At 40.3% G+C, this 21,051-nt stretch overlaps 6 protein-coding genes across 6 annotated transcripts; all 6 read right to left on the bottom strand.

Annotated features, from left to right (window-relative positions):
* Nucleotides 1–771: 771 nt before the first annotated feature.
* LSM04_008915 (uncharacterized protein) lies at nt 772–3,924 on the bottom strand (the record flags this gene model as incomplete). The annotated part of the gene is made up of 1 exon (XM_067333634.1): nt 772–3,924. The coding sequence occupies one exon, from the start codon at nt 3,922–3,924 to the stop codon at nt 772–774; it is 3,153 nt and encodes a 1,050-aa protein (XP_067189540.1).
* Nucleotides 3,925–4,493: 569 nt separating this feature from the next.
* Nucleotides 4,494–4,847, bottom strand: LSM04_001073 (uncharacterized protein; the record flags this gene model as incomplete). The annotated part of the gene is made up of 1 exon (XM_067333635.1): nt 4,494–4,847. One exon carries the CDS (start codon nt 4,845–4,847, stop codon nt 4,494–4,496), a length of 354 nt encoding a protein of 117 aa, XP_067189392.1.
* A 1,086-nt stretch (nt 4,848–5,933) lies between these two features.
* Nucleotides 5,934–8,012, bottom strand: LSM04_002516 (uncharacterized protein; the record flags this gene model as incomplete). Its single annotated transcript, XM_067333636.1, has 1 exon — nt 5,934–8,012. The coding sequence occupies one exon, from the start codon at nt 8,010–8,012 to the stop codon at nt 5,934–5,936; it is 2,079 nt and encodes a 692-aa protein (XP_067189415.1).
* A 669-nt stretch (nt 8,013–8,681) lies between these two features.
* LSM04_000452 (uncharacterized protein) lies at nt 8,682–11,303 on the bottom strand (the record flags this gene model as incomplete). The annotated part of the gene is made up of 1 exon (XM_067333637.1): nt 8,682–11,303. One exon carries the CDS (start codon nt 11,301–11,303, stop codon nt 8,682–8,684), a length of 2,622 nt encoding a protein of 873 aa, XP_067189379.1.
* Nucleotides 11,304–12,733: 1,430 nt separating this feature from the next.
* Nucleotides 12,734–15,043, bottom strand: LSM04_009459 (uncharacterized protein; the record flags this gene model as incomplete). Its single annotated transcript, XM_067333639.1, has 1 exon — nt 12,734–15,043. One exon carries the CDS (start codon nt 15,041–15,043, stop codon nt 12,734–12,736), a length of 2,310 nt encoding a protein of 769 aa, XP_067189548.1.
* Nucleotides 15,044–17,526: 2,483 nt separating this feature from the next.
* LSM04_006961 (uncharacterized protein) lies at nt 17,527–20,025 on the bottom strand (the record flags this gene model as incomplete). The annotated part of the gene is made up of 1 exon (XM_067333640.1): nt 17,527–20,025. The coding sequence occupies one exon, from the start codon at nt 20,023–20,025 to the stop codon at nt 17,527–17,529; it is 2,499 nt and encodes an 832-aa protein (XP_067189508.1).
* Nucleotides 20,026–21,051: the final 1,026 nt, after the last annotated feature.

Raw genomic sequence — 21,051 nt, forward strand, 5'->3', positions numbered from 1 at the left:
TGAGATTGGGCTCGCAGAGGTGGTGGGGCAGTTAAATTTTTTTTCTTCTTAAAGAGTGTGGCCCGAGAAAATCATGCACATGATGAGGGAGGCAAGGGATACAATATAAAGTAAAAATCATGGAAAAGAAAATAAGAATAACCGAAAAAAAAATTGGCACTGATACCTCTCGCTTTTTTTTTTTTTACTGGATGCACGCACCAATAAATAAAAAAAAAACACACGAGCACAAGAAAACCAACAGTAACTCCACCCATACACAACGATGAAAAACAGGGGAAAATGGTCAAACAAAGAGAAAGTAAACGACAACAAAAAAAAGAGGGAAAGTGAAAATACAAAGAAAGGAAACAAGAGAGTGATATCTTCTATGAGAAACAAATTGTAAGATTAATACTAATATTTAAAAAAAATAAGGTTACTGCCTTTCTTTTTTTACTGTCAGCAAAATAATTCTCCCTGCATATTCAATAGACCTCATTCAGAATATATACATATAATAAATATATTCCTCCTCTGTTCTTTTTCTCCATTTGTATCAACGCAGTGCTTTTACTTATAACTTTTTACTTCATTCCTTCCTAACTGTGCGCCTTTTCCCCCTTTCCTTTTTAGCGGACCCAAACAGAGAGGTTCATCCAACAAACTCACCACATACACAAAATCCGGGCAACATGATACTACGATAAAAACAATGAATAAAACGCAAAAACAAAATAACAACGAAGAAAACGACAACAAATTAACACCATATGGAGACTCTTATTATTGTTATACAGAGGACATTCCCCGCATAGCTTCCCGTGCCTCTTCCAACATTTTTCCTGCATCGTTTAGCAGTCGGGTCTGTTCCTGCACATACCGCTCAAGTTTGGAGCGCTTTTCTGGGTTTTCTTCAGTTTTCACACGTTCCTTCCCCTCTCTGTTAGCTGTTTCTACATAATTCACAAACCTCAAAACTGACCCATTACGCAAAGGGTAATTGTAGGCTGCTTTCATTTTATCGTGTAGCGCGACGAGTTTCTCCATATCCTCTTGAGTGGATGCTTCTTCTTCAGACATGGAAAGATTCAGCATAAAGCACGTAAAGCATGGTCCACCAAGGAGGAGGTGAAACAGCATGCTATACTCGTTCCGAACACGGGCGAGTGCAGAGTCGTAGGGCAACGTATCACTTCCAGTCGATGCTACCACGAGGGAGGACAAGAGTACGTCGTACGTTTTTTCTCCAGCCTCATTGGTTATCAAACAGTACTGCTTAGACAACAACAGGGCGACTGCTACACCATTCATTGAGGAAAGAATAGGATCAGCAGTGGCGCGGTGGAGAGCAGTAGACATCATTTCTTCAAATGCGGAGGGAGACGCGATAGGGTTGTAACGAAGTTGTGGGATACGGGGTCCATATATAGGCGATGGATGAATCATTAGTTGCTCAAAGGTACTGTTTTCAACAATGAGATCCCGAACCTTGTCTTTATGAATAAAACCAAACGCAGCAGCAAGTTCTGTTCGGTGCTCCGATGTGTTGGTAGACTTCTGTAGTACACCACGTACGATGCGGGTGAGTCCAGTCCAGACGGGAGAGTGAAATACTTTCCCAGCATTAGGCGCCTCCACAGAAACAATGGAAGAATTGTATCCATCACACACAAAATCTTTGATACTGTTGAAAGTTTTGGAATGATATGACATACTCTTTGGATCCCGCAATATAACTTCAGTGGCATCATGCTTTACTCCACGGTATGTGAAACTGTTCCCTTCCGTAGTGAGAATATCGGACGGTTTCGGATGTTTCTCTACAAGTACAACGGTCTTAATAGGGTTAGACTTCCTTGGGTCCTTCTGTTGATCATCTTGTTGCTGCCGTTGCTCTTCTTTTTGACTTTGATCCTCGCGCTGCTGCTGCTGCTGCTGCTGCTGTTCTTGTTCTTGTTGTTGTCTTCTCTCTTCTTCTCTCCTCTTCCTTTCTTCCTCTTGTTGCCGCCTTTTCTGCTCTTCAAGCCGTTGACGTTCCTTTTCTTCTTGCAGATTAGAGTGACCATCCCCAGGATGAGCGATGCTTCTGCGGGGGTGGCTTGTATCCAATACGCTAGCCCTAGCTGATGCCAGTGAGCCATCCAATAAATCTCTCACAGAACCAGCCTCAACATCAGGAGGTTGCTCTGGAATTGCCCCCAACATTGAGTTTGCACGTGATGGGCGGACACGACTGCTTCTGCGTACTTTTGAACGACGTCCCTCTGGCGCTTTGGGTGTCACTTCAGGTTGTGTAATAAGTTTTTTGATACGTTCTTCTTCTTGCTTCTGCTCAAGTTCCTTTGCTTCTTCAAAGCGTTTCCGCTCTTCTGATTTTCGACGATTCCGCTCTTCTTCATTCTTACGCTTCATTTCTTTATCAAACTTTTTGCGTTCTTCTCGTTCGTTTTGCTCTTGTTCTTGTTGTTGCCGTCGGGCATCTTCACTTTGTCTTCTGGCCATTCCATCAATGCTTCTGTGTTCTTCAGGTTGTCTCTGTTGTTCCTGAGAATTTTCCTCACCCTCCTTCGGGGGCTGCCGTTCTCCTGCGCTCTTCAGGGCCACACTGCTACGTCTTCTATTCTCTCCAGGATTTGGATCGGCCAATACTGATGATGCTCTCCTGGTCCCAACAATTCCAGCAGCAAGGATGTCTTTCACTTCATCACCCTCAGGGAATTCAGCAATAGACATATTGACCGCACTGATACTGCGTGTGCGAGCAAGTGATGAACGACGACGCATTGAACCACGCAACGAACGCGATCGAATCCGCGATGGCGATGCATCTTCATTTTGACTTTGATTAAGTGCTGGATCCCCCCCATCATCGCCAAAAGCGCTGCTGATACGAGGAGGTTGGTGCTCCACCACAGACATTTCCCTTGAGAGAGGAATCGCCGGTGCTGGCTTTTCTTTTTGTACACTCCGTTTCGGTTGTTCTTTTTCTGGGGCCTTGTGACGCGGGACGGCTTTTTCACGCTCTTGAGGCTTCTCTGGTTGGGCGGCTCTTTGACGTTCTGGAAGCTTCTCTGATGGGGTAACTTTTTCACGTTTTGAGAGCTTCTCACTTTGTGTACCTTTATCGACAGACATTGGCCTTGGCGGAACCTGTGTTCGTGGGGCGACTTCGCGGTGACCTCCAAAACCAATCGAACTCCGTTTGGTGGTATTTGGATCGCCGTTAGCGGGTCCGAAAACATCAAAGGCATACGAAGTTGGACTTAATGATCGTCTGTTTGCTGCTTGTCTGTTATTGGATGTAGGGGCCACACTGCCCCATGTTTGTGAGGCTTCATTTGCATTTTGAACAGGTGACTTGATTGTACTAAAACCACGACCCTCCGTCTTTTTCGGTTCATCATATTTAACAAATCCTGTGTCTTTCCCTACCGATGGCATATCTCGTTCAAAGGCGGATCCCATCATGGAATTTCTCATGGATGATCCATAGCGTCCGAAGCCGTATAAACTTAGACGGGAATGACGGGTATGGAAGTCACGCTGAGATGACAAACCAAACCTGTCACGACGACTGGAGAAGAGTTTATATATCACTGGTGGAGATTCGTTCAGGCGATACATAGATGCCTGCGACATACTGTCAAATCCACCCATGCTGTTCATACCATAACCACCATAAGAACCAAAATAACCCCCCATACCATTGCCCATAGCTGGATTGGGTCCATTGTTATTACCGTATGGATATTCATTTTGGCGAAATGGATTGCCAATTAAATTGTTGGCACCTTCCGTATAATAAGGATTACCGTCATAGTTATTCACATTGTCATATCCCTGAATACCGTACTGACTTCCAAGCGGCTGTTGTGGTGCAGCTCCTTGGTACGGGGCACCCGCCACATATGGAGCTTCGTTTGCGTATCCCATTCCCTGCATGAGAAATAACTCCGTAAGGTTTGAAGTAAATTTTTTTTTTTTTTGCTTCTACCAGTCAGCAGTGTAGTCAATATAATTTCTTGTGTGCTCAATTGATGCGACTTCGTTTCTTTTATCAAAGACATCATATAAAGAGAAAAGAAAAAGAAAAAGAAAAATGAAGAGTAAAAAAGAAAAAATAATAATAAAGGAAACTATCAAAGCAGAAGAAAGATAAAAAAAAACCAACGCGGTTTACATTTTTGGTTTATTTGGAAGAAAACATATCTTAGAATCTACCACAGGCGAAAAAACTCCACAACCAAAGCAAAAGAAACCGACCGAAAGAAAAACAAAGAAAAAACCGTTGAAAATTCCAAAGACAAGAGAAATGACAAACTACAATTCGAAAGTTCCGAAAAGAAACAAGAAAGGAAAAAATATATTATTCTACTACACTGAAGAAAAGCATAACGAAAGAGAGAGAAAAAAAAGAACAATAATATTTAAGAGGAGGAAAACCCCCCTCACAAACTTGGATTTAAACTTTCCCATTCTTTAACAAGGGAATTAAACTAGTTATGAGAATTTTAATCAGTCTTATCCAGAGTAACAGTTGTGAGGGTGTCTTCAATTTCACGTCCCTCTGGACATTGCAGTGCGGATATAAGCATTTTTTCAGAAAATCCTTTTTGGATGGAGCGTTCGCGTTCTCTCCTGCTTGGTTGTTCCATCGAGTTACTTTCACTGTTATCACTAACGTTGGCATCATTAACCCCGTTAGCATTATTAACTCTGTTCTCAGCAACAATACACGTGGCACTATCGGCATTCTCTTCTCCCACCACTTTATCTGTTGAATGGGGCAATAAAGCCTTTTCCACAACACCCCTGCAGTTTAGATCAGGGCTGTCACTGTTGGTATGAGCACTGGTGATCTCCATTACTTTTTACTCTCCTCCTTGGTAGAGTAACGAAATCAGAGATATTGTATGTGTCGTGTATCTTTGTTCTTGTTGTTGGTGTCTAATCGATAACCACCACAGTGTCGTTTTCACACAGCTGCAGTGAAAGAAAAAAAATAGAAAGAAATAAAGAAATAGCAAAAGCAAAAACAGCAACAAAAAACAAATCCACGGAAAACGAAAAAAAAAAATGTAATAAATTCAATATCATAAATAAACTGTCACTCTTTTCTTCTAAAATGGCACGTCTTGATGGAATTCACCAATATGTCTTCTACCCTCAACAAACGCTTTCAGGAAACATTAATCCATCTTCAACACCCCTCTCCATTTCTCTTTCCACACACACACACAGAAAAAAAAGAGCAAAGAGTTAGGGGAATAAAGGAAAAGTATATCACTCTGCGAATAGAGAAGTCATGGAGGGAATGACTCCCACAAGATATTTGATTTGGGGGGAAATGAAAACCGAGAGTTCAGTTTAAAAGAAACCCCTCAAGATGTCTTTTTTTCCGTTGTTTTCCTTGTTCTTTCGAGGTTCCATACAGTACAGCAACAATTCCATTTCTTTTTCTCTGCCCGGTCATAGTTAGCAAAAAGCAAAAAAAAAATATCAGAAAGAATAAACAGTTGAAAATAAAAATGCACGCATGCATTTTGAAACAAGAAGTGTTCTCAATAACAAAACAGAATAGCCAAAACAAAATGAAGGCCTATTATGAAAAGTTATCAAGAGTTCCTAATATTGCATCATTCGGTGAAGATCTTAGGTACACGTTAATACAGAGGAAAAGGAATAAAAAGGAAACAAAAACACGGATCTCACAAAGATACAAATAAAGATAATAGTCAAAGGGCATTATCTTTATAAAAAGTTGCAAAATACCCCTCATAAATTGTAGGGAATGTCGCAAAAAAAAAAAAAACAGTTGTAACAATAACTGAAAAGTAAAAATCCAACTATGATTAAGAGTATCTTGAATAAAATAAACACACAAATAAAAAAAAGACTATCACCTTCATTGAAGAAGGTTAAACTAAATTCCATTTTTTCACTCACCTTATTTAGGATCGTGGACGTACTACTTCTAATAGTTCATTTAGTGATTCCATGAGTGCAATTCTATTTTCAATAAATTTTTCAGTATTCTTCTTTTCCACTGGATTAGTCATATTTGAAAGACGTATTTGAGCCGTTTCCACAGCATCACCTAAACGTTTTCGCAAGGTTTGGGCACTCCCAAAACGCAAGGGCTCATGTTTTGCAACCATTAATTGTCTTAGTAATTTGAATCCCTTTTCCGCCCATTCATCCTGCTGGTGTGAGACGTATATACTTAATGTGTGGTAGGCCCCATTAACACAGTCGTCTAATATCGCCTTTGCTTCAGTACTAGATCCCTCAAGCACAGAAAGCAGTTTTTCCACCGCGTCTCCTGCCATAATAACCAATAAGGAAGTAACCACCACATCCCCTTCTTCTTCTTTAGTTCCCATAGTGCGTTTATTAAGCATAAATGAGAGGACAATAAAACTATCTTCAACTTTTTTATTTTCCTGAAGCACACCTGCAACATGAGTGATCATAGAATCAAACGTGTTACTATCGATAATATTACGATATTCCACACCGACTAATCGCATACCAAAGAGAGGAGATGGTCGCACAGACAATCTCTCAAATGTGGCTTTATTTTTAAGCAGATCTGCTACCATATTTCCCTTTACTGCAACAAAAGCACATGCAAGTTGTATTTCTTTAGATTCTTCTTTTCCCTCTTCTGCTAGTTCATCCAATATTTCATGTATAAGTTTCTTCAACATACACCACGATGTAGACTCTAGAGGAGGTGCCCTCTCTGCAACACCAGACCCTTCAGTACATATCATAGATACAGAATAACCTGAAAGAAATTTTTCCTTCGCCCGTTTTAATTCCTCCGATTTCACAATATCGTCGTCTTCCCTAAACCATGTGACTTCATCAGCGTTAAGTTGAGGGTCCCCAACTTTTACAACACCAATACTATTGAATCCTTCCTCAGCTATTCGTGGTGAATTATCAGGGGAATTTTGTGCTACGGAAAGATCTATTGCAACTAATGTACGTACACGGTTTCCAGATGTAGTTAATGTAGTACTGAGACGTTTGACTGGAGTTGGTGGCCTTTCCTCTTCATGATTTTGCAGTTTTTGTGATTTCTTTGAAGGAACAAAAGACGGAGCTAAGAATGCACTATCAGAACTGAAATCTTCTTCCCTTTTCGCCTCCTTGCGTTGTATTTCTAATTTCTTTGAAGGTAGTAAAGGAGGTGCTAACGATGCACTACTAGAACTGGAACCCTCTTCTTTTTTCTCGTCATCGTCTTGTAGTTGTAATTTCCTTGAAGGTAATAAAAGGTTTGGAAACGACACAGTTTCTGTGGTTAAACCATCTTTCTTTTTCTCTTTTTTCCAACTCCTCCTGGAGGAAGAATCACTGTTATCATTTTTCTTTAAGAGAATACCTGGAAGTTTGTCATTTTCTGGAAACATACGACCCGCACGAGTAGTCTCCAATTCACTTAGAAAAGAGACACTGCGTTGCATCCTCCCAGTATGACGATATTGAGAGGCTTCACTACTTCTCTGGCGTTCAAAAACGCCTCCAGTGTACATATTATTATTATTATTATTATTATCACTATTATAACTATTATTATTACTATGCTGCTGCTGTTGTTGTACACTCCCATATCTGTTTAATATATGATCTCCCATATCATACACATTTCCATAGGAGGTCAAGAATTCCTCTTCATCGCGGAAGTCATTTTCGTAAGCGCTGAATCCATGCCCGCTCATACCAAAAGAACCCATGTCATTGCTGAAACTTCCCTCTTTCACAGGAGATGCAACCTCATACTTCTTCATACTTCCTCCTCCTCCGAGATATGCATTCGGGTAGGCGTGTGTGAGTTGTTGTTCCTCAGCAACTGCACTATTTCCGACGCTTGCATCCATCATGGAGTCCACTTGCCCGGGGTGTCGGATATTACACCCCGTATGGGGCAGGGAGGTAGCAGGTGGAATACGATGCGGTGGTCTGCGCAGACACCCCTCTCTATGCTGAGAGCTTTTTTCCACGGACTGACTAACACCCATGTGTTTACTCTTATATATATATATATATATATATATATATATATATATATATATAGATAGATAGATAGATAGATAGATTGTTCTTTTTTTTTTTGTGTGTGTGTTTTATATAGAAATGAGAGAGCGAAAGAAGAAAAGGAGGATAACAGTAAGAGTAAGAATAATAATAATAATAATAATAATAATAATAATAATAATAATAATAATAATAATAATAATAATAATAAAATCAAAGAATCATAAAAAGAATAATAATAGGAAGAAAATCCCGTTATAAAGCGGACCGATAGATAAATACCGCTCTTTTTTTTTATTCTGAAACAAAAATAAAGAAGCAAACGAAGAAACAACAAAAAAAAAAAACGGGTTCATTAATCTTTATTTTACGTGAAACCCGCACGAATTACAACGCCATATTTAGCAGTGCACAAATGTGCCAAAGAATAACTACAAAAAATATACACATACAATGACGAGGACGGTGAACATGGCATCATCCTACGTGAACTGGGCACTACCCCAACTAAACACTCAATATCGCCTAATATTTTTTTCTGTCTATCAAGAAGATTTGAAAGCTATAGTGCTTTTGTTCTTTTACTTTTTTTTCATGTTGAAAATCTTTTACTATTTTGTCACTATTTACTGCTCTTATTACCTCTGTCAACTTTAGAGGACCCCCCCTTCTGAAAAACGTACACTGTTACGCCTCTGGGAGACTCTATCCCATGATGCTTTAGTTAGAGATACAACCTTCTCTTCAGGCGTAGATGTATCTTCACCTTCGCTGAGAAGACTTTTTTGACATCCCAACCCTCTTGAAACTCCAATGGAAGTAACTAAGGATTTCTCTTTCCGTGAGAAGGAATCTGAAACGCGAGATTGCACGGGTGAATCTTCCTCTGACGTCTCTACAAAACCAGGAAATACCATAGCAAATTGTCGTCTCCTTTGTTCCCGGCACCTTTTGCGTTTCAACAAGTTGTCTTCATCGTATTTACTATCCCTTTCATCTCCTCGAGATGGTTTCTTTCGAGTTCCAAGTCTGTTGCCTGATCCCAAAGAATAGAAACCTTTATCATGTCCAGTAATATCTCTACCTCCTCTATCTTTTTCTTGATTTTTTACTTCTCCCTCGCTTCCCCTTTCTTTTATTGAACGAGCGCTCTTTGGTACTGGCTTCATCATCACTGGTGCGCCTCCTGGATCTGAAATGACAACACTGCTACGGCGTTTGGTACGTTTTTCAAAAGGGTTCACACCTTCTCCATCTCCGAAACCAACCAAATCCATGGACTGTGCTTTTTCACCTTTCTTTATATTTGATCGTGCTGTCACTAAAGTTGTTGCCGTTAACTCTGGTATTATTGTGTCGCACAGTAAATCATCCAGTGTGAGGCGCAGTGGGTACGGGTGTTTGCTGTTTCGCTGCATAGCGATAAGTGTTACCCACTCGCGGTATTGCATGGATGCATTAAGGCAACCAACAAGAAGTGTCGCACACGCCCCGTCAAGAACAGTCTGCAGAATATGTGATGTGATGTTGGTGGCGAAACCACCCTTTACGAGTGAAACAGGATCATTCGCTAGAATAAATTGCATTGAGGATAAGAGTACAGACACTCTGGAGGTTTTCTCCACTTGCTTGAGTGCAAGAGACGCAAGAAGAATGGTGGATTCACCAATAAAACGGCTGCGACGATCAAACGCCTGCCGAATAACCGCCACATATGAGGCAATTTGGAGCTGCAAATCAATCTCTTTCATACCGAGTGGAGAAAGACCATGAAGAGGTCCTTGACCAATAACTATCTCTTGAAACTCACTAGTGGGATTCATGAGGTCACATACTTTATTTTCAGAAGGCCTTATAGCGGAAATACGAAGTGTGAGATCAAATGAAGTAGTTATTTTATCTCGCTTTTTTTGCATGATTCCTGTTAAAGAACTCTGAATAGCGTATAATATAAAATCTTCTGCAATTGTTGGAGGTGAAATGTTGGAACCTAGGACTAACGCTGTTTTGTACCCTGAGAAAAATAATTCCAAAAGTTTACTAAAGCTATGAAATTTTTTAAACTCCATCTTTTGCCCCGGGGAAAGCTGAATAACTTCATCGAATTCAAATTTTTCTAATGATTCTTCATCTTCTTTTTTATCTACTATGTTTTCTCCACGTGATCTTTCTACAGCGGATCGTGAAGGGGAAGGAGTTAAAAGTTCCACTACTCTATTCCCTGATAAGACTTTAAACCAGGGTCTATCATCTGTTTGTTTCTCGCTCAATATAACAGCAGTATTCACACGATTCATATCCCATGTAGAGTTAATAGGAATTTCAGGTGATATGATTTTATCTACCCTTCTATTATCGTGTTCCCTTGGTAATTTCTCATCATTCTTCCATTTTTTACACCTCCACACCTTGCCACCATTTCCCCTAAGAACAAATACCGAACCCGATGGCGAAACTTCATCAACACCAAAGCCATCGTACGATAAAGCGGAATTATCTGTATGCGCAGGCACCGATGAGGCATTGAGAAGTCCAGAATCCCGACCCGGACTTACCCCAAGGTGTTCACCAGAGAAGGAATCAGCCAAAGGAGAAGAGCTCTGGACACTTCGTTTATCTTGAGGGGGAATTGCATTCACTTTGGAACTCTTTTTTTTTCGTAAAGACATTTCGGAACTTCCCTGCTGCAATGACTCTCCTTGTTGTTTTTTTCCTCCATGGGAAATAGCAGACGATGTGATGCGAAAAGTAGGCGAAAAGCAAGAAGATAAATCCAGATACGGCACGGACAAGGAATTCTCCTGCACAGAAGGTGCACCATTTCCAGAACTACACTCCATAATGAATTTCCATTCATCAAGTCCGGGTTGTTCCCGCATTGCAATTAGCATTCCACTAGCATTACAACTTCCAAGAGAGGGAGTCTCTGAATGCTCCGCAATAGATTGTGAAATAGACACTGTATGACCTCCCCCACTGATGCCGCTTTGGGTAACATCCGTACTGTTTAACAAAGATGTCGCCATAAGATCTTCACCCCAGCCACATGTGCTACATGCAAAACTTTCGTCACCACCATCTAGTAACATCTCTTCAATTCCATATCCCTTGCCTCCTTGCAGATTAAATGGGTTTCTTTCTTGGTTAGGTACTCCTCCTCTTCCATCGACACGGTGGTGGGGGCGAAGAGAATTGTGGTGATTATTCTCAACTACAGGCTGAGGAGTATTATTCCTCTCAACGTGGTTCTCAGCCTTAGATCCCCCATTCCTCATGGTTCTCTCTCCATAATGTAATTCCCTTTCCTTCATTTAGCGTTTCCCAGAGGCGGCCTATATATATATATATATATATATATATATATATATATATATATATATATGCTCTTCTTTTATCAGCAACAACCCAGTGGGTATTATTTGTGTCTCCACTGGTTGTGTTTCCTTTAGTTTTAAAGAAAAGAAATAAAAACACAGAAAGATAAAATAATACTGACCCAGCTCTCTTTCAACACAAATCGCTCGATAACCACATAGACCAACTCGTCCTTTAGAATGAAAGGTTTAATTCCCCCTCCCCCACTTTTCATATTCTCAATCAAACAGCTTCGTATGGCAATCTACCGCTATGCGTGGAACCAAATGTGTATAAATTTGACTGATGGCATGCGATACAAAGAGAAAAAGCAAAAAAAAAATAAACAATGAAATATAAACTATGACTTAGTTACCTTCACTTTAAGGTAGATCAAAGGTACTAAAAAAAAATAATACGCATAAAAAAAAGAAAACAGACCCCTCTCTCGTAGGGGGTTTTCTTTTCCTTGCAACGGTTCTTCGAGACGCATAGAAAGGTTGTTGAACACACATACATACGCATAATGTAGAGATACAAAACAATAGACGGAGGTGCCATTTAACAAATCTGTTGAATTTCTCACCTTCCACCCCTTTCCCTCCACATCAAATCCTTTTTTTTCCCTTTTCTGACATTCATTACTCAAAAATCATGATTTCATCATTCCCGATTAGATTTGGTCCGATGCTGTAGTAAAGAAACACATAAGCTAACCATAGTAAAGAAAGAAACCAAAAATTAATAACGGAGACATAAGGTAGTAAAAGAAAAAAAGAGAAACCAGGCACCAAAATAATAATAAAAGAAAAAAAAACAAGAGGGTACAACCTACATTTAAAGAGTTGTAGAGGGAACTCTAACAACAGCTTGCAAGAAAGAAATACGAAAAAAAAAATTAACAATAAGAACAGAAAATATAAACATAAGCACATACTCAGTTTTTTAACCTTATCACCAGGGTATTGGGGCAGAAGCACCACCCGGCAATGTGAAGTAAATAAAAAATAATAAACGTCTTTTTATCCAACTCGAAATGATATTATTGATAGTTAATATCATTTCTACGCAACATTCAGTCAAGAAGGGGTTAGACCACAAACATTCTCACGAAGTGAGTTTGTATAAACATAATTATGCTGTACAGAGCTCATCCACAAAACCACGTGGTCACCACCAGTCTTCCACTCCACACAATAAGAAAAAGAATCTATAATATTTCTTTTTTAATGTGACTACTTATCAGTTTTTTTTATTATCGTCGTCATCATCAATTCTTATTCCTCAAATCATATATATATATATATGACAAATAACTAATTTAATTTTCTTTCCGCTTTTTTGACTCACCCTACCCTGGCTGGCCGTAAAGGATTCTTTCATCCCTAAAAAGTAAATGCCGTGAGACAGTATCCCGAATAGAACGCACCGTTGCTCCTGGAGCACTATTACGGCTACTCGTTTCACCAGGCAAGCTCACACTCTGGAACGTTGAGCCTCTCCTTTTAACACCCTCAACCTCCCCCGAGAAGGCATCTCGCATACACTCCATTGGAAACATACTCGGGTTCATTAACATAGTCTTGGAACTCTTATACGCCTGCATAAATGAACAAATGGCAACATTACCTTTATCCGAATTTTTACGGGATAACTGTTTTTCTTTTAAATATCCATACGCCCTTAGATACTGTCGACTGACATCAAAAACACGTAGATTGCTGTTTACAGGTTGTGGAAGTCTCATAGCATTCTCAAAATATCGACCAGAAACTGTGCTATTATCTGCAACACATGATACATGCACGGTTGCACCCCCTCCATCAAAGGCATTCACAAAAAAAAATCCCAAAGGCGATGGTTTTGATCTGGCAATAGTAGTAAAAAGTAAATGATCGTTTGTTAAGGCAAAAGTAAAGCTAGGAAGTAATAACGTTTCTGTCCATCCCTTTCCATCTCCTCGGTTTGCCAAGACGTACTCTCTCGCAACAAGTGTTCCTATAATCAAATCATTCGTATGCTTGCATTGTCGCCGCAAGATGATATTCTCTATATCGCAAAATTTTTCCTCCGATGTTACTTCCATCCATTTCAGATTCATAAAAAAAGGACCACAAAAAGCCATAAAACCAATGTTTAACGTAATTTCATGTTCATGATGGGCTGTACTACGTAGGAGATCTACGGCCGAACGAGGACTCGTCACTCCACATAGTGAGATCCAGACGTTACATCTTGTATCGTCCACTTGCGCCCCTTCTCGAAACATTCGCACTAAATACTTAATAATATTGCGGCACAATCGCGTGGCCGCGGCATGACATCCCGTGGCGTAAGAAACGGGCATAAATGAAGGAACACCACAATGGGCATGTTGCAGCAGCGATACAAAATCGGCAGAACAGGTAGCGGTGGGAGTTGTGATGACGTCATCAAGATTGTAATCTGCCTTAAGTTCGAGTAGACAACCATTATGGAGTTCGCCTCGGTGGGTAACTGTCACAGTACCGGGGGCCGCGCCAGGCATCACCATTGACTCCACATTACCTCCCAGCAATACCATTTTTTCTTTCCCTTCCTTTTCTCGTTCTTTCACTTTTTTTCCTCCATCCCCATGCGATGTAAGAAGAGCAACCTTTCTGAGACGAAAGTTGTTGTGCTTATTGTCCTCACTGCTAGAGGATGTTTCAAGACATATGCCATAGCGACGCATCCGTTGTACTTTAAAATTATCTTTTTCTTTTGTCTCAGGCGCAGCGGGTGGAGTTGGTTTTACTTTAGAGGAAGCCGCCTTTCGAGACACCTTGACCGGAGGTTTTGGGACAACTAGAGTTGATGATTTAAGTACAGGAAGTGGTTCTTTCTGAGATACATTACTCTTTGAGTTTGTCATTAAGATTGAAGTATCACGTGACTTCTTCAATTGACGTTCAGAAGACGATAACTTAGGAAGCTTTGTTTTTTCTCCACCGACCCGCTGTTCTTCCACGTTACTGGACTTCATTAGAGTAGGAGCTTGTGCTGGGTGGTCTTGCACGGGTTCTGCGAAACACATAGAGGATATACCACAACTTTCGTATATTGCACTAACATTCACGCTGGATGTAGTTTTTTCTAATGGGGTTTGTAAATTCACGTCATCCTCCTTACACTTCTGCGGTGTAGCTTCGGTCTGTAGCGCAAAATCATACTCGTATATTGAGTGTGAAAAGTAAAACGCGGCAACTGATGAAGATGCTCGTCGAGATAACGAAATAGATTTATCGGAGGCTTCTTTCTTGACGGGTTTAGTATGGATATCCGTCCCTTTATTATTATCATAATCATCACCATAATAGTTAAAATAGCCACATTCATAAAAGCTACTGTCGTCTAAACTTGAAAACCGGTGGAAAGTCAACATACTTTCACGAGCAACGTTTAAGCAAACATCAAGTGGCGATAAAAACGCATCTGTCGTCAACATCGAAGAACCGCGTCTTTGTGGTGAAGAAGGCTTCTCGTTCTTTTCACTCACTACATTTGTTTTCCCATTTGTAGTTTGTTCTACAGGGTTATACTGATGCTGAAGTGATGGTAAGCTTTGGTTTGCTATGGATGTGGATTGCTTCCCGTTTCCTGCAACAGTATCGTTCTTTCCACTTTGTTGTGTACACAACATTGGTGTAATTCCTAGAGTGATTCGTGAATTGGTTTTCTCTCTAATATTTTCTTCACCCTTTCTCTTTTCATTTTTAATTATCAAGTTTGTGAGATTTTCGTACAAGTTGTCAAAAGTGGAGAGATGAAGAGAGAGAAATGGTTATACACAAAGACAGAACATTAATAATAATAATAATAATAATAATAATAATAATAATAATAATAATAATATCCAATACATGGGACAGAGGGGTATGGGAAGAAAAGAGAATCAAACACGTCACTACACTTTCCAACCCAACCCCTCCCCATATAAGTTCCATTCTGCAAAATCCATATATCAATACAATTGTACCCCTTTCATCAGGAACAGGCGACAGTGTTCGCTTTAACCATATTTCCCCAGTTCGGTATTACGATACCGGATACAGAGAGATGTGCTCCTCCAACATACCTAGTGGTTTACCTTAACAAAGTTATTGTGGTATAAATGGAAAAATCCTCTGCTCCCCCTTCTTCCTTTATTTCAACTAAACCTCATAACAATACACTAGGTCTTCACTCTTTAACGGAAAAATAGCAGAATACCACACACCCAGTGTAAAGATAACAAAACACTAACAGAGAAGAAAAAGGAAAAAATAAAAAAGAAATACACATTAACGTCAGAGACAGAGAGGGACAAGGATAGGCAAAAGCTGACAGATAGATAGATAGATAGATAGATAAAGAAATAGACAGATAAAGACGCTTTGCGTTCTCTAGATTGGTTTCGAGAAGACGAAACAAGAAAACGAAAAAAAGAAATAGATCTACAGGAGTCCGACAAAGTACCCCTCTGCCCACCATAAACATATATTAGGGGTCCATTCCTGTTCTCAAGTCTTTCTTTTCTCCCCTCTCATCTCTTATCGCTTATAGTTTCCCAATTCTTTCTTCCTCTCATTAATATTTCCCGTCTTACCATCCCTGCCACGTCACAATTGTAACAGCAGCAATATTGTTCATATCAGACACACACACACGCAGAGAAGGAGGAGGAGAACAAAACAAAAGGAAAAGGAAGAAATTACTACTATTCGTAGAGAGGAGGGATGGATGGGGTGATAAAAGAGAAAAAAAAAATGAAGTAAACAATACATCACGTTGTTGTCCTCCTGGGGCAATATGTTCTACTAAAAGCCCGGTGATTAAAAGACACTCGAAAAATGACAGGCTGTCGAGAACAGCAACAGTAACAACAAAAATACGTGTTTTTGCCTTTTTCCTTGATTTTCCCTTTTTTTATTACCACTATGAGAACAAATAACATAGAAAAATGAACAAAAAAGAAGAAATAAAATAAAAAAAAAGTAAAAGAAAAAAACGAATATCACCCCTCATTCTGAACCTCCCTCCCCCCCTTAATATCACCTCATAGTCATTACTAGCTGCTTTTCTAAGGTTCACCAAAGCACAGTATCATTGCCTTTTTTTTTCTTTTGTTGATCTTCGTCACGATTATTTTTGCTAATTCTGGGTGCCCAAGAAAATAAAATGTGAAAAAAAAAACAGACCGAGAAACAAACAGGAATAAAGATAAACACGAGAGTCTCTGCTAATTATCGGAAACACACATGTTTTTGGGATGTAGATTTGAATGAATTCAAATACCACAAATATAGAGATCCTTCCATTTCATCCTTTCCCCTGGAAGTACCCAAAGAAAAACAGTAGTGGAAAAGGGAAGGACAAACAAAAAGTCAAAAAACAACAACACAAAAACATATAAATGTTTTTTTCCATTTTTAGATTCCATCGGCAAGAAGAGAATCTGAGGAAATCAACATGAATACTCAAAGTCTTAAAGGTTCATTAAAATGAGGGAATACAGAATCGTAGGCACATACGATGGATGGGATAGGAATAAGTAGAGTGAGACAAGAAAATACATAGAAATAAACAAACGCACACACAGACTCATTTTAACAAACAAAAAGAAATAACCATAGCCGATAGAAGGAAAAGGTTTATATTCTATATATTCTTTTTTTTTTTTCAGCACTCTTTTTCTCTTTCTTTTTTTTTCCTTTTATTTTATTTATTGAAGACTTTTCACAAAATACGATTAGGCAAAGGGATGTCCTCCATACTGACGGAGAAATGTCCTGGAAGGTGACATATGAGTCCATCTCATTTACCTTTAGAAAATACATTAAACTGTACCATTCGTATGTGAGAACATTGACATGTTATTATAGAAGATATAGAAGCAAGGGGCCTTTTATTTCCCTTTGCAGAGTTCCTTATTTTATCCCAGAGGAATATAATATTTTTTTCTCCACATAAAATAAGTTGGAGACACTGAAACATTACTCTTTTTACAGAAACAAAAACATAAAAAAAAACAACCGAAATACACACATTCCCTCCATTGAACATGAATGTCAAAGACATGTCGCATTATATATATATATATTTTTTTTTTTCTTCCTACTCTTTTTTCTGCCTTGTAGGAGCACCTCAGACATATATCGGCGGTTTTGTCCCCATCGGCTTAGACAATAGCGACTTAGCGTCCTTCAACATTTTCTCCATACGGTTTGTAACATTAGTCATGGACTCGTACTTTGCCTTGTTATCCTTGTTTTTCTCTGCGTTCTCCTTGTGTTTTGGGAGTTCCTGTTCTGTGTAGTCCACGAAATGTTTAACATTACCGCTGCGTGGTGGGCTGTTTTTCACCTCTCGCATTGCCTTAGCCACCTCGAGTGCTGATTTTACACTTTCCTTCTCTTTTCCGTCAGCTGATACAGCGAGCATGCAAACCGTCACACTAGCACCGCCAATCGCATAGCGAAGTAGGGTACATGGCTCTGACTTACTCTTTTCCTTCAGAGCGGTAAAGTGCGAAACGTGTTCACCGGCAAATACAATCCCGAGGGAGGACAAATATACGGTTTCTTCACCAGAAGCGGCTTTCTTTACTTGTTTGAGTACAAAGAAGGCGATGGCGAGTTTTGATGATTCTAGTTTCTTTATTCCATCCTTAAATGTGGACACACACTCGCTTGGCTTGGTGACTGTCATAGTGGTCATATCGGCAATAGCCGGTCCGAAGACTGGAGAAGACCCCAACTTCACCTTCTCGTATGAGGCTCCTGACTTGAGGAGGTCCATCGCCTCATCACTGTTCTTAAATGCCGCCATACTTATACAGACATCAAATTTTGTGCCGTCCTTCTCCACTCTATTCAAAGCATTCGAGAGGAAGGCCTCTGCCAATTCAAGGGCGCTATCCTTCTGACCCTTTGAAGCTCCGAGAAGTAGTGTACTGTTGTGACCGGCCAGCCAATGACGGCGTAGATCTTCAAGCATAACAGCCTCTGAGTACTTGGAAGTGTTTGTGTGAGTCAAAACTTCGTCAAGCGTGAAATCCACCTTTTCTGCAGTTACAGTGGTGGCGTCCTTCACTGTGAGGGCACTTGAGGAAGAACTTGAAGCCTCTTTAGTGATAACCACAAGACTGTGGATGTTAGTATCTGTTGGAGGTTTTGCTTTTTCTTTCGAACTAGATTCAGTCTTTTTATCCTTTGTCTCCGCAAGATCCTTTGGTTTCTTGGCTTCTTCAGTAGTAGAGCTTTTTACATTTGTTGAAGGCTTGCTGGTCGACTGTAGAGAACTCGAAGTCATTACCTTTGGAGTGGCCTTTTCTTCCTCTTTTCCACTTTTAACTTCTTTAGAGGATGAACTCGTGGTAGTAGTACCAGTACTGCTAGTATTAGTAGTAGTAGTAGTAGTACCAGTAGTTCTTGTTGCACCATTACTACCATTAGTAGTAGTACCAGTAGTAGAGCTCTTCGTATCCTTTGTGCCACTGGTGCTGGAGGAAGTTGTTCCAGGTTTCTTACCCTTGTCAGCATCAGAAGGATTATCCTTATCCAATTTACCCTTCAAAGGAGCAACCTTTGCTTGAACAAGATTGTTGCGAGCAAGAAAGCCGTCACGACGCATTGCGCCATCCACAATACTGCTGTACATGGAACCTCCCATACCATACATGGAACCTCCCATACCGTACATGCTTCCCATACCCATACCCATAGGACCTCCCATACCGTACATACTTCCCATGCCCATAGGCGCTCCCATACCGTACATACTTCCCATGCCCATAGGCGCTCCCATACCGTACATACTTCCCATGCCCATAGGCGCTCCCATACCGTACATAGAACCTCGATTACTGAATCCTCGCATTGAACCAAACCCTCCATACCCACTTCCCATTGGGCCGCCCATTCCCATACCTTGCATCCCGTAACCGCTTCCTCTGTATGAACTGCCTCGCATTGATCCAGTACGTGGTCCCATTCCTCCGTAAAAACTGTCTGGCTGGGGACCTCCCATTCCTCCATATCCGCTTCCTCGCATTGATCCAGTACGTGGTCCCATTCCTCCGTAAAAACTGTCTGGCTGGGGACCTCCCATTCCTCCATATCCGCTTCCTCGCATTGATCCAGTACGTGGTCCCATTCCTCCGTAAAAACTGTCTGGCTGGGGACCTCCCATTCCTCCATATCCGCTTCCTCGCATTGATCCAGTACGTGGTCCCATTCCTCCGTAAAAACTGTCTGACTGGGGACCTCCCATTCCTCCATATCCGCTTCCTCGCATTGATCCAGTACGTGGTCCCATTCCTCCGTAAAAACTGTCTGACTGGGGACCTCCCATAGCGGGTGGTGGAGCAGCTCCACCCACACTGGAACGTGGAGCTGCTCCATTCATACCAGTACGTGGGGCAGGAGCACCCACACTGGAACGTGGAGCTGCTCCATTCATACCAGTACGTGGGGCAGGAGCACCCACACTGGAACGTGGAGCTGCTCCATTCATACCAGTACGTGGGGCAGGAGCACCCACACTGGAACGTGGAGCTGTTGACAAGGACCCAGCACGACCACTTGTGGAAACAGATGCGGGTTTAGATACACCAGATGAGCGTGCAGTTGGTCTGGTGCTCATCTTCCTTTAGGACGTAAAACTTGTACGGACACTCCCTCTTGGGTAAATTAGCTATACTTTACCATTAGCAAGAAACGGAAAAAAAAAACAAGAGATGTAATCCAGACCAGTACTGTGTAGAATGAGTAAAAAAAAATCAAGTAATAAGAACACCATAGCTTAAAAATAATACCGTATCAACAGACTCCTAAAGAAAAACGACACAACTAGAGCCTGAAAGTGAAACCATTCAATGTCGACAAAAGGGTTATAATGAAATCCCCTTAAAAAAAAAAAGAAGTAAAAAAGAAGTGACGAGAAAAGGTAGAAGAAACAAACAAACAAAGAAAAAAAAACAATGGAGAGGAACATATACCCTTGCACATGATAAGGTGATTATCCCTTTCCTTCTTTCAGAACCTTTATTTTGTCATAAAAAATATATATATATATATTTTTTTGCCAGTGCAGAAAAAATAAGCTACTCAGGTTGCGAAAAAAGGAGAATTTGGTACTAAAGGGCTACTTTTAGTCCATTTCACATTTCTCTTTCACGAGACGATCTGCAAACCCATTTTCTCTTCCCATTCACTACGCACAGAGCATTTTTCTTCACATCTCATTAAAAACAAGTGGACGATAATAATAAAAAGTAGGATTAACGGTGAGTCTGATAGGAGCAGTTATAAGGGAAGAAGGAAGGAAAGAAGCATGTAATTCTCTACGTCTGAATGTTTGCGAAATCCCAGCCGTCTTCCATTCACATTTCCAAATGCTCTCAGTCTATTCTTTGCTTCCCCCAAAAAAAAAAAAAAAAGAAAAAAAAACGCCACTGGTTCCTCTCATCACTGCTATTTTTACCATATTATTCTGCCCTGAAGGTGGTTGAATAATATATATATATATAATAGGCGTATTTTTTCCATCTTTATTCTTCATTTCTTCCATCTTTCAGCCTCAAACAATTACGTCACACTCAATATATCCGTTTTCCACAATTGACAAAGCCGTAAAATTCCCATTCACATTTGGAAATATGGGAACATA

The sequence above is a fragment of the Trypanosoma melophagium genome, assembly GCF_022059095.1.
Source record: "Trypanosoma melophagium isolate St. Kilda chromosome Unknown ctg30segment0, whole genome shotgun sequence".
Taxonomy (NCBI): domain Eukaryota; phylum Euglenozoa; class Kinetoplastea; order Trypanosomatida; family Trypanosomatidae; genus Trypanosoma; species Trypanosoma melophagium.